The sequence below is a fragment of the Lynx canadensis genome, chromosome D2 (assembly GCF_007474595.2).
Source record: "Lynx canadensis isolate LIC74 chromosome D2, mLynCan4.pri.v2, whole genome shotgun sequence".
Classification (NCBI taxonomy): Eukaryota; Metazoa; Chordata; class Mammalia; order Carnivora; family Felidae; genus Lynx; species Lynx canadensis.
This window is the reverse complement of record NC_044313.2, coordinates 440597-452941: the sequence shown is the minus strand read 5'-3', so window position 1 is coordinate 452941 and position 12345 is coordinate 440597. Positions and strand designations below refer to the sequence as shown.

General features: G+C 62.7%; 1 protein-coding gene across 1 annotated transcript in view; it reads left to right on the top strand.

Moving 5' to 3' along the window:
- The window catches only part of KNDC1 (kinase non-catalytic C-lobe domain containing 1), a 62906-nt gene extending 50964 nt beyond the window's left edge, over nucleotides 1-11942 (top strand). Inside the window, exons 21-29 of the mRNA XM_030335179.1 lie at nucleotides 1759-1979; nucleotides 4028-4141; nucleotides 5446-5593; nucleotides 5689-5868; nucleotides 6393-6599; nucleotides 7037-7119; nucleotides 7389-7539; nucleotides 11588-11710; nucleotides 11795-11942. Coding sequence (XP_030191039.1) covers nucleotides 1759-1979; nucleotides 4028-4141; nucleotides 5446-5593; nucleotides 5689-5868; nucleotides 6393-6599; nucleotides 7037-7119; nucleotides 7389-7539; nucleotides 11588-11710; nucleotides 11795-11911 — 1344 coding nt within the window. The 3' untranslated portion in view covers nucleotides 11912-11942. The remainder of the gene's footprint in view (nucleotides 1-1758; nucleotides 1980-4027; nucleotides 4142-5445; nucleotides 5594-5688; nucleotides 5869-6392; nucleotides 6600-7036; nucleotides 7120-7388; nucleotides 7540-11587; nucleotides 11711-11794) is intronic.
- The last annotated feature ends 403 nt before the right edge of the window (nucleotides 11943-12345 follow it).

The window sequence follows — 12345 nt, the reverse complement described above, 5'->3', positions numbered from 1 at the left end:
CCCCTGCCCCTCCCATCCCTGTCCCTCCCATCTCTGCCCCTCCCACCCCTGCCCCTCCCATCTCTCCCCCCATCTCTGCCCCTCCCACCCCTGCCCCTCCCATCTCTGCCCCTCCCATCTCTCCCCCCATCTCGGCCCCTCCCACCCCTGCCCCTCCCATCCCTGTCCCTCCCATCTCTGCCCCCTCCCGTCCCTGCCCCCTCCCATCTCTCCCCCCATCTCTGCCCCTCCCACCCCTGCCCCTCCCATCCCTGTCCCTCCCATCTCTGCCCCCTCCCGTCCCTGCCCCCTCCCATCTCTCCCCCCCATCTCTGCCCCTCCCACCCCTGCCCCTCCCATCTCTCCCTCATCTCGGCCCCTCCCACCACTGACCTCCCATCCTGTCCCTACCCATCTCTGCCCCTCCCGTCCCTGCCCCCTCCCATCTCCCCCCCATCTCTGCCCCTCCCACCCCTGCCCCTCCATCTCTGCCCCTCCCCTCCTCTCCCTCATTCCTCGGCCCCTCCCACCCTTGCCCTCCCATTCCCTGTCCCTCCCATCTCTGCCCCTCCCGTCCCTGCCTCCTCCCATCTCTCCCCCCATCTCTGCCCTCCCACCCCTGCCCCCTCCCATCTCTGCCCCTCCCATCTCTCCCTCATCTCGGCCCCTCCCACCCCTGCCCCCTCCCATCTCTCCCCCATCTCTGCCCCTCCCACCCCTGCCCCTCCCATCCCTGTCCCTCCCATCTCTGCCCCCTCCCATCCCTGCCTCCTCCCATCTCTCCCCCCATCTCGGCCCCTCCCACCCCTGCCCCTCCCATCCCTGCCCCTCCCATCTCTGCCCCCTCCCGTCCCTGCCCCCTCCCGTCCCTGCCCCCTCCCATCTCTCCCCCCATCTCTGCCCCTCCCACCCCTGCCCCTCCCATCCCTGCCCCCTCCCGTCCCTGCCCCCTCCCATCTCTCCCCCCATCTCTGCCCCTCCCACCCCTGCCCCTCCCATCTCTGCCCCTCCCATCTCTCCCTCATCTCGGCCCCTCCCACCCCTGCCCCTCCCATCCCTGTCCCTCCCATCCCTGCCCCCTCCCGTCCCTGCCCCCTCCCATCTCTCCCCCATCTCTGCCCCTCCCACCCCTGCCCCTCCCATCTCTGCCCCTCCCATCTCTCCCTCATCTCGGCCCCTCCCACCCCTGCCCCCTCCCATCTCTCCCCCATCTCTGCCCCTCCCACCCCTGCCCCTCCCATCCCTGTCCCTCCCATCTCTGCCCCCTCCCGTCCCTGCCCCCTCCCATCTCTCCCCCCATCTCTGCCCCTCCCACCCCTGCCCGTCCCATCCCTGTCCCTCCCATCTCTCCCTCATCTCGGCCCCTCCCACCCCTGCCCCTCCCATCCCTGTCCCTCCCATCTCTGCCCCCTCCCGTCCCTGCCTCCTCCCATCTCTCCCCCCATCTCTGCCCCTCCCACCCCTGCCCCTCCCATCCCGGCCCCCTCCCATCTCTCCCCCCATCTCGGCCCCTCCCACCCCTACCCTTCCCATCCCTGTCCCTCCCATATCTGCCCCCTCCCGTCCCTGCCCCTCCCATCTTTCCCCTTCCCTCGAGAGGCCTTCAGGCTCTTGTGGATACCCGGGAAATCAGTCCCTGGGAAAAAAAAAAAAATCATGAAAACGTGCCGCGATTTTTGAGAGGCCACAGCCATGCAGAGTGACTCAGCACCCATGTCCTGCAAGCACCCGGTGGCAGCAGGTCAACCAGAGGCAGCTAGCTCCCCACCCCGCACACAGGTCATGTACGCCGAGCGGTGGGGCCTGGAGCCCTGCGCCCTGCCCGTGATCGTGAACATCTCGGCGGCCCACTGCGACACGCTGGATTTCAGCCCCCTGGACGAGTCCTCGTCCCTCATCTTCTACAACGTCAGCAAGCACCCGCGCGGCGGCAGGCAGAGGAAGGCCCGCGTCCTGCAGGCCGGCACGCCCCTGGGGCTCATGGCCTACCTCTACTCCAGGTGCAGCCCCCGGCCCCTGGGGGGGTGGGGGGGACTGTGGGCTCCCCTGGGCCCCCGCGTGCCTTTTGGAAGCAGGAGGGAGATGGAAACAAAGAAACAGGCCCCCGGAAGGCGAATGAGGTGAAAGTCTTTGCCTCATCGGAGAAGGGTTGGCACTTCTTTTGATTTAGGAAATTTTGAATCAGAACTTTAAGCTGCCTCGTGTCAGCTGCCGCTTGCCTCCTTTGCCGGGCTCTTGGCTGGACGTGCACCTGTAGACCTGGGCGTCTGGGTCTCGGCTGTGCCGGGGCAGGTGCCTTGGAAGAGAGACAGGGGATGTGGGATGCACAGTTAACAGCCCAGGGGACTTCTGAATTTAAACACACACGGGAGCCTCAGAGACCTGCCTGGATTCCATCCGCTTTGCCGGGTCAAAACACGCCTTGATTAATCGTGTGGCTCCCCAGGGACTGCCAGTGCGGTTGGTCCCAGCCACTCATTGAACTATTTCTGCAGCTGCCGCCTCTCGGCAGAGCCCTGCACTGGTGCCTCAGACACCCTGACTGATCCGTGCACAGGGGCGCGTTCACCCTGCAGCATGGAGGACCGGTCCACTCACACCCGGGCTCGCAGGGATCCCCGGGCCGCCCCCTGGCCCCTCCTCCCTTGTGCCCGCCCCGTCCATCGGCGCAGCCACGTGTCCCCCTGGTACAGGCACAGGGCCTCCTGGCAGGTTCCCTTGACCCGATGGCCCGGCCCACGCCACGGGGGCCAGCAGGTCAGGGCTGGGTACAGACTACCTTCCCAGACAATGGTGGAGGCCTCCCCCGGTTCTGGCTTTGGGGGGCCCGTGACACACTTGGGGGCTCCCGGGGCCCTCTTTGAGCTGAAGGCTGTGGTGGTCCCAGAACTGATAGTCAGGTGTCAGCAGGGGACACTGGGGGCTGTCAGGGGACGAGGGAAGTACCCTGAGAGCAGAGGCGTCCTGGGCCTCCCGGGATGGCAGCCTCTTCCCTTGTTCTCCCGAGGTGGGCTGTACCCGACCGACTGTGCTGGGAGACTTCCCCTGGCGGGGGTCCTCCGACCAGCCCTGACCACCCGCCCGATGAGGGCGGGCTGTGCAAATACAGGAGACGTGCATGTGTGCGTGTGTGTGTGGGGTGTGTGTGTGCCTGGGGGGTGTGCATGTGTGTGTTGAGGGGTATTACGCGGCGTGCTGTGTATGTGCGTGCACAGCACCTCCAACAAGGGGAGAGCCCTTGCTCAGACCCCGTAGGCACCCCCTTCGTGGGGCAGGCTGGACCTGACCCCGGCCGCAGCACTCCCAGCTCCCAGGAGCCCCAGGGTGAGCAGGTGGCTAGGCTCCCTCACCCTCCAGACACCAGGCCTCCACCCCGAAGCCCCTTCCAGCAGCCTTGCCAGGACCCCTGCACCTTTCTTTCTGGGACTCAGTCACTGACCTGCATGGTGTCGCCCGCCCTGGGGTTCCCTGGAGCACCCCTGCGGGCGGGGGACGCTCATTCCCTCACCTACCTGGTTTTGCCCTGAAGAAACTGAGAACTTTGGGGCACAACGAGCAGCTCTCCTTTCTAATGTAGTGACTTCCAGTTTGGGGGCGGGGGTCACTGCCTGCGCACACGAGTCCCCCCAGACAGGTTCTAGAAGCAGATAGCGAGGGTGCCTTAAAACTCGATGTTAAAGAAGGTCCTCCCGCCAGAAATGGTTGGGAGTCCCTAACGTCACCAATACCCGCACCTTTTACTTCTCCAAGTGCTTCTCCTGGCAAGGGCCGCGCGTATCTACGTGCTCACACACGCGGAACTCACACGCCTTCTCGCTCACGCACATTCACATGCTCTCTCTCTCACATCTACCTCAGAACTGCTAACGGGGGCTGGGGGGAGCCGGGCCCTCCCTCCCCGCTTACCTGAAGCACAGGTAAGGTCTCCTGGGAGGAGCTGCCTGCCCGGCCCGGCCCGGGGTTGGGGACACGGATGGAGCTAGGAGGCGGGCGGGCGGGGCCGAGCCTTGGCCTCGCCGGTGTTCTGAGCACCTCCTCTCCGCCCCAGCGACGCCTTCCTGGAGGGCTACGTGCAGCAGTTCCTGTACACCTTCCGCTACTTCTGCACACCCCACGACTTCCTGCACTTCCTGCTGGACCGCATCAACAGCACCCTGTCCAGGTACGGCCCGGCCCACGAGACGCCGCACAGACGCACGGTGGACCCCGTGGCGCCTTGTCAATGGCTGTGAAGGGCCAGGGGGGCCCTGCCGACCCTGGCCAGGATGATGGCTGTGCCTGGCCGGAGAAGGCGGAGCAGGAGGGAGGGTGCGAGGGGACGAGGAGCCCAGAGAAGGGAGGGAGCAGCAGGAGGGGAGAGTGGCTGGGGCACCTGGGTGGCTCAGTCGGTTAAGTGTCAGACTCCGGCTCAGGTCCTGATCTCGCAGTTCTTTTTTTTTCTCAACGTTTTTTTTTTTATTTTTGGGACAGAGAGAGACAGAGCATGAACGGGGGAGGGGCAGAGAGAGAGGGAGACGCAGCATCGGAAACGGGCTCCGGGCTCCGAGCCGTCAGCCCGGAGCCCGACGCGGGGCTCGAACTCCCGGACCGCGAGATCGTGACCTGGCTGAAGTCGGACGCTCAACCGACCGCGCCACCCAGGCGCCCCTGATCTCGCAGTTCTTGAGTTCGAGCTCTGCGCTCACAGCTCGGAGCCTGGAGCCTGCTTGGGATTCTGCGTCTCCCTGTCTCTCTGCCCCTCGCCTGCTCACGCTCTGTCTCTCTCTCTCTCTCTCTAAGATAAATAAACATTAAAAAAAAAAAATTTTTTTTTTAAAGGAGGGGAGAGTGGCCGGAAGAGACCACCGATGCTAATGGAGGAGGCAGGGAGGGGATGGCCTGGGTGGGGGCACGGGGGGAGGGGGGTGCTGTCCTGCAGGCCCTCAGCCCTCCTCAGCAGCAGCGCATAGGCAGCCCAGGACTGCAGTCAGTGAAGGATGTATGCACTTGTTCTGGCCTGTTCTCTGACCTGGCCTGTCGTCACCACAGGCTCCCTGCGCCTGCCTGGCCCATCAGCCATCACCTCCCTCCTTGGGGCGGGGACTCGCAGGGGACACCTCCGTACCCCTTCCTCCTGCACGTGTGGAGCCAGGCCCCCACTCCGCCTCTCGTGGCGTGTGCTCACACCGTGCGCCAGACCCCTGGCATCTCAGCCCGAGCTGCAGGGGTGACAGGTGCCTCAGGACTGGCGCCAGGCAAGGCTGGCGGACAGGCAGCAGGCCCCTGTCCCGGGTCGCCGAGCCCGAGGCCCAGCTGTGCGGCCACGGCCTCTCTCTTCTGTCCCCTGACACGGGCGAGATAGGGCTGAAACACCCCTCGAAGGCAGAGCCACGTTCGGACCCCACTCACACCCCCCTGCTGGGCAGTGCGTGACCCCCAGCAGCAGACAGACCCGGTAAAGCTTAGGTCTCTGCCGTCTGCCTCCAGGGCTCACCAGGACCCCACCTCGACCTTCACCAAGATCTACAAGCGAAGCTTCTGCCTCCTGCAGGCCTGGCTGGAAGACTGCTACACCGTGGACTTCACTCGGAACTCCGGGCTCCTGGGCAGGCTGGAGGACTTCCTGTCTTCCGAGGTGAGTGCGGCCCCCGCGTGCCCGTGGGCAGGACTCGGGGTGAGAGCCACCAGCCCCGTCTGGGTGACGAGTGACCACCCTGTGCTTCTGCCCAGATCCTGCCCCTGGACGGCTCTGCAGAGCACCTGCTGGGCCTCCTGGAGGTGGGCACTGACCGGCGGGCCGAGGGCACCTCACGTGGCACAGACCTGGAGGGCCCCAAGGAGGCAGAGGAGGACACCAGGCCTCTCAACGCCCTCTGTAAGAGGCTCTCGGAAGACGGCATCTCCCGGAAGGTGGGGGCCTTTCCCGGACTGGGGGGTCGGGGGGTCTCCTGGGGCAGAGGCAGCACAGCCCAGAGAACGCAGTGCACGCACGCATGCATACACACATTCACACACGCGCTTGTGCGCTCACACGTGTGGACACACGTACAGACACACGCGCGGCCCTGTGAGGCTGGCACTTCCCGCCCGTCCTCGCCCCGGACGAGGACAATGCAGGAGCCCCGGCCAGGTGCTCAGATGACCTCACATTCCTGATGAGTGGGACAAATCATTGCCAGGAAATGGCCTAGGACGGGGGCCGGGTCTGAAGGGACCTGCCCATAATATATGGGTACGGCGCCACACTTCTTCAGGGGGGGACCTGCTGAAATGACCAGGACAGGTGTCCCAGAGCGGTGGGTGGCAGAGATTGGCTCTGCGGCTCTCTGTCTCTGAGCAAGGGCCTGGAGCCCTCCTGGTCCTCCCCACCCCCACCCCCTCCCCTCGGGGCTGCTCCTCCCGCCCCTTTAGCACCTTCTGACCTCGCCCTGCAGAGCTTCCCCTGGAGGCTGTCCCGGGGCAACGGGCTGGCGCTGCCCCACCACAAGGAGCGCCAGTACACCATCGCGTCCGCCCTACCCAAGCCCTGCTTCTTCGAGGACTTCTACGGCCCCTATGCCAAGGCCAATGAAAAGGGGCCCTACTTCCTGACGGAGTACAGCACCCACCAGCTCTTCTCCCAGCTGACGCTGCTGCAGCAGGTGACGGGGCCGGCCAGCCTGGCGCGGGGACGCCACGGGGAGGGACGCGGGGGCCCTCGCTGGCTCTCTGGAGTTGCTGGGCGGACGTGCGGAGGGCAGTGAACTTGGCGGGCGGGGCTGCGCTCTGGAAAGGCCCGGACTCTGCTCCTACTCCCACCCCTCCCCCTGCCCACCGGCGCCCGCGTCCCTGACACTCCCGCCTCGCGAGCGCTAGAGGGCGCCCTGTGGGCCTCCTCCCTCCTGGCGCCCTGAGCCCCGCCCCCAGGTGTCCTGCCATCCTGGGCCCCAAGTCACTTGGCGGGTGAAGGTGGTCATGGTGACCCAATGATCCTACCTGCCGTCACCACGGCTGGGCAAAGAGGCCCCCAGAGATGCTGCCTTGTCCACGAGGCCCCTGGGAAAGGTGCCCTGAACATCTGCGTCCTTGTCTCCGACAGGAATTGTTTCAAAAGTGCCATCCCGTCCACTTCTTAAACTCCCGGGCCCTGGGCGTCATGGACAAAAGCGTGGCCATCCCCAAGTGAGTGTGCACCTGCGGGGCGTCACCCCAGAGCTCTGGGACAGACAGATGGCTGGTGGCAGGGGCTTGGGGGCTTCCCCTGAGTGTCTCGTGGACACTTTTGGCCAAAGGGAGACGCCGACGTCACAAACGTCCTCGGAGCCAGACGCTCCCCGCTCCGCAGAGCCCATCCTGCCGGCCCCACCCGGGTCTGGAGAGCCCCCCGCGGCCCCGGGGGCAGGGCCGCGGCCGCACGTCCTCGCCGGCATGCACACGCCCGTCTCTTCCAGGGCCAGCTCCTCCGAGCCTCCGACCGCCAAGACGTGCAGCTTGTTTCTGCCCAACTACGTCCAGGACAAGTACCTGCTGCAGCTTCTGAGAAGTGCGGACGACGTCAGCACCTGGGTGGCCGCTGAAATCGTGACCAGCCACACCTCCAAGGTGGGTGCCCGTCTCACAGGAGGGCCAGGGTGTAGCCGCAGCGGCGCGGCGCCTCGCGGGGGGGCCCCAGTCGTCCCTTCTCCGCGCACGGGGCAGCCTCAGACTCCGCCCGAGCAAGGGTGAGAGCCGTGTCACAGCCTCTGTCGACAGCATCAGGCACACCACCCGGCTCGCACCGTCTGTCACACCCCGACCCTAACACCGCAAATGCGCACCGGCTCTGAGCGCCGTGGCGGCCCCTCGTCCGTGCAAGTTCCACACGTGTGCCTGTGCACACCTACGGTGTCACACGTGCACGTGCAGTCTTACACAAATGCACTCCCTCACACACATACCCCCTCACACACTCACACATTCACACTCCCCCCCTCTCACACTCACATACGCAGCCGCAGGGCTGGGAACTGTGACTCCCGGCCTTCCCCTAACCTGAACTTTTCGAGGGTGGACCAGCTTGGTTCCTGTCACAGCCCTGCAGCCAGTACAGTGCGTGTTCTCAGCAGGTTCGTGGGATAAACAAAACGGGTCAGCGGTCCAGTCAAGGTGAAGGTCTTGCCGTTCGAGGGCCCCTTCTTCGCCCCGCCGGCCTTCCCCCTGACGGCCCGTCTCTCAGCCTGAACTAACCCACCTGCTTCCGGCAGTGCACCAGGCAGGCCAGGAGGGACAGTCACCTGCCTCAGAGCCGGCGCCTCCCTCCGGGTTCCCACTCACTCACGAGGGGCTGGGGGAGGACGGAGTCCCCGGGCCCCGGTGCGTCCCGAAGGCCTCCGCTTTCCTGCCACCTGAGGCCAGCCCTGGCACGGGGCATCGCCGAGTCCTGCCCACTTGAACTGCCACACTGGCGTGCTGAGGCATGAGGTTGGGACCACAAGGGCTCCTCCCGTGGGCGGCTTCCCACCACTTCGCAGGCGGCAGCCACCTGAGGGCAAACTCTGGCCCAAACATAGGGCTCCTCCTGCGAGATCCCCATCACCGCTGCCCCTGGGCTGAGCATGACAGGGGAGCTCAGGGGTGGGGGACGCCATCGTTCTGCCCCCGGAGCCGCCCCCAAGCCCACAGGGGCCACCACCCCCCCATCACATGGCAAAGCACAGAAAAGTCTGTTCCAGCACCTGTCTGCGATTTCTTTTCTTTTTTTAATATTTCTCTGCGTCCCCCTGACCCCCAAACCCACAGGGCAACCCAAGACCCATTAGCAAGTGCAGAGTTCTCTACATTTTCCCCCTTAGGGGAGAATTTTCGCACTTTAGAGATTTATTAGCCCTCACTTCTCCAAGAAGTGAGAACAGGGAGCCTGGGCTCACCCGGTTTGTTCTAATCCACGACGTTACAAATACCGTGACATCGGAACGTAGCTTCCCTAAACCAGGTCTTCAAACAGGGGCCTGTGTGGTTAGTCCTCACGAGGACTTCCAAGGACAGGTCCAAGGACAATCCACAGCCACTCCACGGCCCTCCCAGGATTATCCCTATGTGAGTCCCCAAAAAGAGGGACGAAGGCCCCCTCCCAGCCTGAGAGGGAAGGTGAGCTCGGTGTCCCGAGTCTGCGGGTGCCTGCCCAGCAGGCCCACACGGAGCGGCACGACACCTTTGCGGGCCCGGCGGTCAGCACGATGGAGCGGATCTCTGGGCGCACACCCGGGCACCCAGCCTGGAAGGACAGTAGGGACCGTGGTGTCACTGGGGCAGAACGCCTCCTGTTGTCGCGAACGGGCCCTGTGTCCCCACAAGCAAAAGACAGAATCATTCAAATGGGCAGTACTCAGCCGCATGCAGGAACCACCGGGGCCAAGAGCCTGTGTGGCTCATCGGGGGACGTGTTTCCAAGGAAACTGCACGCGAACCTTCGACAAAAGTGTTTGTCACGTTCCGACGTATGCATTGTTTCACGTGTTGTGTGTTATTTACCGTAATGTCAGAACAATCCAGAAGACTGGCTTCTCCATTTGTCAACTGTGGTCACAGAAAACTGTCAACATTCAAATTCTGAGGCAGAGAATGCAGCGGGGCCCTGGGGACAGCATACATCCCACGCACGTGACGCGCTGGGGAAAACGGAATGGAAGTACGAGGTGAAGAACAGGAAACGGTGTGGAGTTTGTCACCTTCAAGAAAAACTTGTTGACTTTTTCTAGGTGAATAATGGTGGGTTTGAAGGCAAAACCGCATTTCGACCTCTTCAGGTAATCTTCCAAGTGATAGAATACAACAGCCAAGAGAAAGAAACAACCCAAAGGTCCATCCACGGACAAGTGGGTAGACAAAATGTGGCCTATCCACGCTATGGAATAGTATTCAGCCTTAAAAGGGAATAAAGTCGGGGTGCCTGGGTGGCTCAGTCGGTTAAGTGTCTAACTTCGGCTCAGGTCATGATCTTGTGGTTCACAAGTTCGAGCCCCGCGTCAGGCTCTGTGCTGACAGCTTGGTGCCTGGAGCCTGTTTCAGATTCTCTGTCTCCCTCTCTCTCTGACCCTCCCCCATTCATGCTCTGTCTCTCTCTGTCTCAAAAATAAATAAACATTTAAAAAAAAAAAAGGAATAAAGTCATGATACAGGCTCTGGCGTGGCTGAGCCTGGAGCACGTCATGCTCAGGGAATAAGCCAGTTCCAGAAAGACAAATGCTGTGATTCCGCTCTAGGAGATCTCTGGGGGTGTTCCAGCCACACAGACAGAAGGCAGAAAGGTGGGGGCAGGAGATGGGAGTAGCTGTTTGACAGTTGTGGCCTCAGTTTTACCAGAAGAAAGCTCTAGAGATCTGTGACACTACCCAGTGTCACTAACGCTGCGGAGCTCTATTAAGAGTGCTTACAAGAGTAAATTTTCTACTGCATATTTTTTACCACATTTTTTTAAAAACAAAGATGTGATGGAACAGTTTTATCTGAAAGTGCTGGAAATTACATACTTCACATCTATTTAAACACTTACTTATTTTTGAGAGAGAGCACACGCAAGCAGGGAAGGGGCAGAGAGAGAATCCCAAGCAGACTCCGCGTTGTCAGAGCAGAGTCTGGCACCGAGCTCAATCCCACAAATCTGAGCCGAAATCAAGAGTTGGACACAACTGACGGAACCACCCAGGCACCCTTATTTTTGCATCTGTTTAAATATATGAAGAAAAAAGTGGGATGTCAACTTAAAAAGTATGAGCGAGTAAATGTTTTCCAAGACTCTTTAAGAAGCACTCAGGCCAGACAGCTGGGAGGCCACCATGGTGGATGAGCTCCAGGGGCCAATCTGTGTGACCTTCGATGGCATCAGAATCACCGCAGACAAGGTCAAGTCCAGTGGAAAGACATGTGGTTGGGACCCACAGGCAGGCAACTGTTCCCGCCTGAAGGATGGCCCTGGCCCTGGTGACAGTTTATAGGGTGAGGCAGCTCTGAAATGAGGGGTCAGCTGAATTCTCTAGAATCTTCTAGAAGCCTCTGGAATTGTGTGAAATCCAAGTGCTATCTGTGGGTCCATGAACCTAGGACCTCAGGCCTCTGAAATGGCACACGCGGTTAGGAATGAGAATCCCACCGGGTGTTCCTATCAAATCTGGTGAATTTGCTAAATCTGCTGACTGGCCACCCGCAGAGGAGCAGTGGGGCCCGTGGACCCACCCCCTGGTCAGGCGCTGAAGCCCTTCCTGCAGGGGAGTCGCGCCACGCAGATGAGAAGCTGCTCTTGGCCACGAGATGCATCGGCTCCGGGGTGCCCTTCCGGGTCCTAAAGCTGTGCCCCCTGCCCCGTGTGTCTCACTCCTAGAGCAGAGGTTTGTCCTGGGAGAGATTTTGCTTTGGAGAAGGAGGCTGACTTCTTTTCACGTCTTCGTGCCTACTGGGTGCTTGCCTTTTCGTTTTGTGTTTCCGAGTCATGAGCGTCCTCCTGCCCCTCACGGCCATCCTCTGAGACCTGAGCCCACCTGCCTCCTCCCCACACGGGTGGTGGGCCTCCTGTCCTGTGTGCCCTGGTGCTGGGTTACTCTAACGGGTCCTCAGATGCTATCTACCGGCTCGTCTTAACCCGGAACACACCGAATGTGTCATTTTCTGGTTTCAGTTGCAGGTGAATTTACTGTCCAAATTTTTGCTGATCGCGAAGTCTTGCTACGAGCAAAGGAACTTTGCGACGGCCATGCAGATCCTGGGCGGCCTGGAGCACCTCGCAGTGAGGCAGTCCCCCGTGAGTCACCTCCGGGGGCGCCGGCCAGGGGCGGGCGTGGGGGCACCGGCACGGCCACGGGGGTTCACTGTGCTTTTCTTGTAGGCCTGGAGAATTCTGCCCGCGAAGATAGCAGAGGTCATGGAAGAGCTGAAAGCCGTGGAGGTACTGGTGCTGTGCCTGAGCTTCTGGCGGCTTCTGTCCACCTGGGGCTTCCCCTAAGGACGCACCGCGTGCACCTCCGCGGGGCTCACCGGGCAGAGTCCGCGTCGTGGCCCCCGGGCCGCACGGCCCCCTCGGAGTCGTGCGTGGAGCAGCCCGGCTAGCCTGGTCCTGCACGCCTCCCCGTGAGGCCTCTGCCACTCAGCCGGGCGGAGACCGAGGGGCCAGTGCCCAGGGTACAGGTGCCCAGAGGACCAGACTGAGCTGAGCTGGCCCTCTGGCCTCGGTGCTCCTCCCCGAGTACAGAGGCACCGGCCCCATGAGATCCGAAACGAGGAAGCGCTGGAACGGTGGGCATTTCCCCGGAAGCGGCAGCAGGAGCAGAGGCCCCGCGGCCCCCACCCCGGGCCCGGCCCCCTGCAGGGCGGGAGGGCTGCTGCGTGTCCTCGGTTGACGCCGGAAACAGGTCCCTGAAGCCGGCCGGCCTGGGTCTT